Genomic DNA, 2,652 nt, shown 5'->3' on the forward strand with positions numbered 1-2,652 from the left:
TCCGACCTTCCATTTTGTGTTCTAAATAGCAAAAAATAACAAATTAATTATGGTTGTCGAACGACTAAGCTCTAATATTTATCATGCGTATTGTGAAACCAACCTCGTTTCCAAGAGTCGAAACCAAATGGAGAACCACTAGCCGTCCAAATGGAGAACCACTACCGCCGCAGGCCAACCGCCGTCCGTCCGAAGAGCCGAAGAGAGCCGAACTAGCCATAGAAAGAAGCCCAAATGCGAACGGACGCAAGGAAGAAGACTAAAAGCTCCAAAACCGCCAAATCTAACGTAAAGTCATTTTTTGTCTGTTTCGGCGCCAGTTCGGGTCGGGTTCACGAAAAAACACACCCCTATTGATTTTCCCCGAGTTGATTCGGGCCGGGTCAAGTTAACCAAGCATTTTTTTGAATTTTCATATACAGTAGGACCCAGCTCCACTTGGACTCTAGTCATTGGACTCTGCATGCAACTCACCCTGCAAAGTTCTGAGGCAATAAATTTTCGACACAGGAGCGTCGACTAGCTTTCGGCACAGGAGCGACGCTTCCAGGGCAAACAAGCGAGGCCACGAGTGTAAATGAGAGGGCGAAAGTGGCATCCTTGAGAAACAAACTACGGTGCGAATTTTTGAAAACGTTGTTTGCACTTATAAGCTCTCCCAAACAGACACTCAATTAATATGACAGGGTTCAAAGAACATTTTTGAGTGTCCTAATAATGTTAGAATTTAACGATCTTTGGTCATTGATTTCACCTCGCCGATACACTCGATTTGACTATAAACTTGTTAGATTTGAAATCCATTTGACTTCTAAATTATAAAAAAAAATGGTTTAACAACTTGATATGAAGTTGAATTGAGGCGAATTAGACTAATTTTGTATAATTGAGTCTGTTTGGTCGAGTCAATAATTTTGATAATAAATTTGCTCTTGAAGTTTTTTTATCAAAATTTGATTATTTTTTGTTCAAAAGTTGTCTCAAAATTTGTTTTATGCATTGAAATTCATGTTAAGTGAAAATTTGTTGATGGGGGTTATTTAAAGAATGACAATGTTTTATGGCCCCAATATCCTCTAAAAATTTTGAATGTTTATTTAAGGGGATTTATATACATACACCTCAGATAACTTTATTATATATATATATATATATATATATATATATATATATTCTTGACATAGAACTTTTGTCAAACCATGTTAATGATGTAATATTAGAAATAATTTCTACTAAGGAAACATTTTTATCTCGAAAATATCAAAATATATTAGCGGAAATATATACTACCTTTAAAATAAATTGATATTAATAATATTATTTTTAATAAGATTAAAATTTCAACTATTATAAATATAACAATTAAAGGATATGTTAAAGAAAAGAAAATGTGTTAAACTTACAATGAAATAAAAATTTATCGGTATATAGGTAAATTTTTTTTACATATATATCACCACGGTATTTATTAAGAAACATTGAATGGAATAAAAATTTTATGATATATATGTAAATTTTGTTTTCTTTATCTATCAACACGTTCTCCTCCTAAAAAATACAATAAATCGCCCCCAGCGGCCTTCTGCGAGTAGTCGACTCCTTCGAATCTAACAGAGGAGCAGCAAACAATGTGCGAGGATCGAGAAGACGACTCATCAGCGACGTTCACCTCGTTGCCCAGCTTCGGCCGACCGCCAAAGCTCTACTCTATTCCGCACACAGTCTCCCCACAACACTCCACATCAGAAACAGAAGAAGATGCCACCAACGACGACTTCGAGTTCTCCTTAATGATTAGTGACGCCGAAACTCACCCCCCGATCACCGCTGATGAAATTTTCTCCGATGGTCACATCCGCCCAATCTACCCCGCCATAGCCAAAACCCCCTGCGCCTTCAAGGAAAAACCGAGGCGGCCGCAACTGATCCAGCTTCTGATGGAAGAGTCCAATTGGTCGATATCGGAAGCTTCTTCTTCTTTCGTTGATGAATTGGAAGGGGTCACGCCGGGAACTTACTGCTTATGGCCGCAAGATCGTTCTCAGGGCTCGTTCCATAAATGTTGCAGCACTCAATCGTTGTTCCGTTGGTGGATTCGAGATCCGGGATTTCGCCGGAGTAATAGCGATGGGAGGAAGATCGTGTTTCTTGCTGCAGAAGAGAGGAAGAGATCGACGGAGAAGGTTGATGCGGATGGAGGTAAGAAAAAGGGGAAGGGTGGCGAGAAGAAGGGGAAGGATATGGGTATGATAACTGCTCATCAATTGTACTACGGCAAGACTGATCGTGCAGGGAGCCGGAAGTCGTACCTGCCTTACAAAACAGAGATTGGCGTTTTCTTTCAGAGTGCTGGTTAAAGGTTGGCCTACCATCATTCATGCAATCATGCTACGAACATAAATGGAAATTTGTAGAACGAAAAAAATAAAAACCATATATATTTACATTAAAAATGGATTTTTTTTTCCCATTTGAATCAGCATTAAATCGAGATTGAAATAAAAATTTAAATCGAACCCGAGTTTAAATTAAGGTCAAATCACCTGCCATTTGGAGCTATTTCTTCCAAAGAGTATGTTGGAGTAAACTTAATCAAATGAATATAAAATACTGTTTTTTTTCTTGAACATGTATATTTTAGGAGATAAAAAG

At 38.0% G+C, this 2,652-nt stretch overlaps 1 protein-coding gene across 1 annotated transcript; it reads left to right on the forward strand.

Moving 5' to 3' along the window:
• Positions 1-1,551: 1,551 nt before the first annotated feature.
• Positions 1,552-2,437, forward strand: LOC110038618. Its single transcript, XM_020743506.1, has one exon. It carries the CDS (start codon positions 1,629-1,631, stop codon positions 2,355-2,357), a length of 729 nt encoding a protein of 242 aa, XP_020599165.1. The 5' UTR covers positions 1,552-1,628; the 3' UTR covers positions 2,358-2,437.
• The last annotated feature ends 215 nt before the right edge of the window (positions 2,438-2,652 follow it).

Source organism: Phalaenopsis equestris, unplaced genomic scaffold, assembly GCF_001263595.1.
Source record: "Phalaenopsis equestris unplaced genomic scaffold, ASM126359v1 Scaffold233296, whole genome shotgun sequence".
NCBI classification, from domain to species: Eukaryota; Viridiplantae; Streptophyta; class Magnoliopsida; order Asparagales; family Orchidaceae; genus Phalaenopsis; species Phalaenopsis equestris.

Bases quoted from the DNA above. Each gene is read 5' to 3' on its own strand.
- LOC110038618 (XM_020743506.1), top strand. From the start codon at position 1,629: ATGTGCGAGGATCGAGAAGACGACTCATCAGCGACGTTCACCTCGTTG.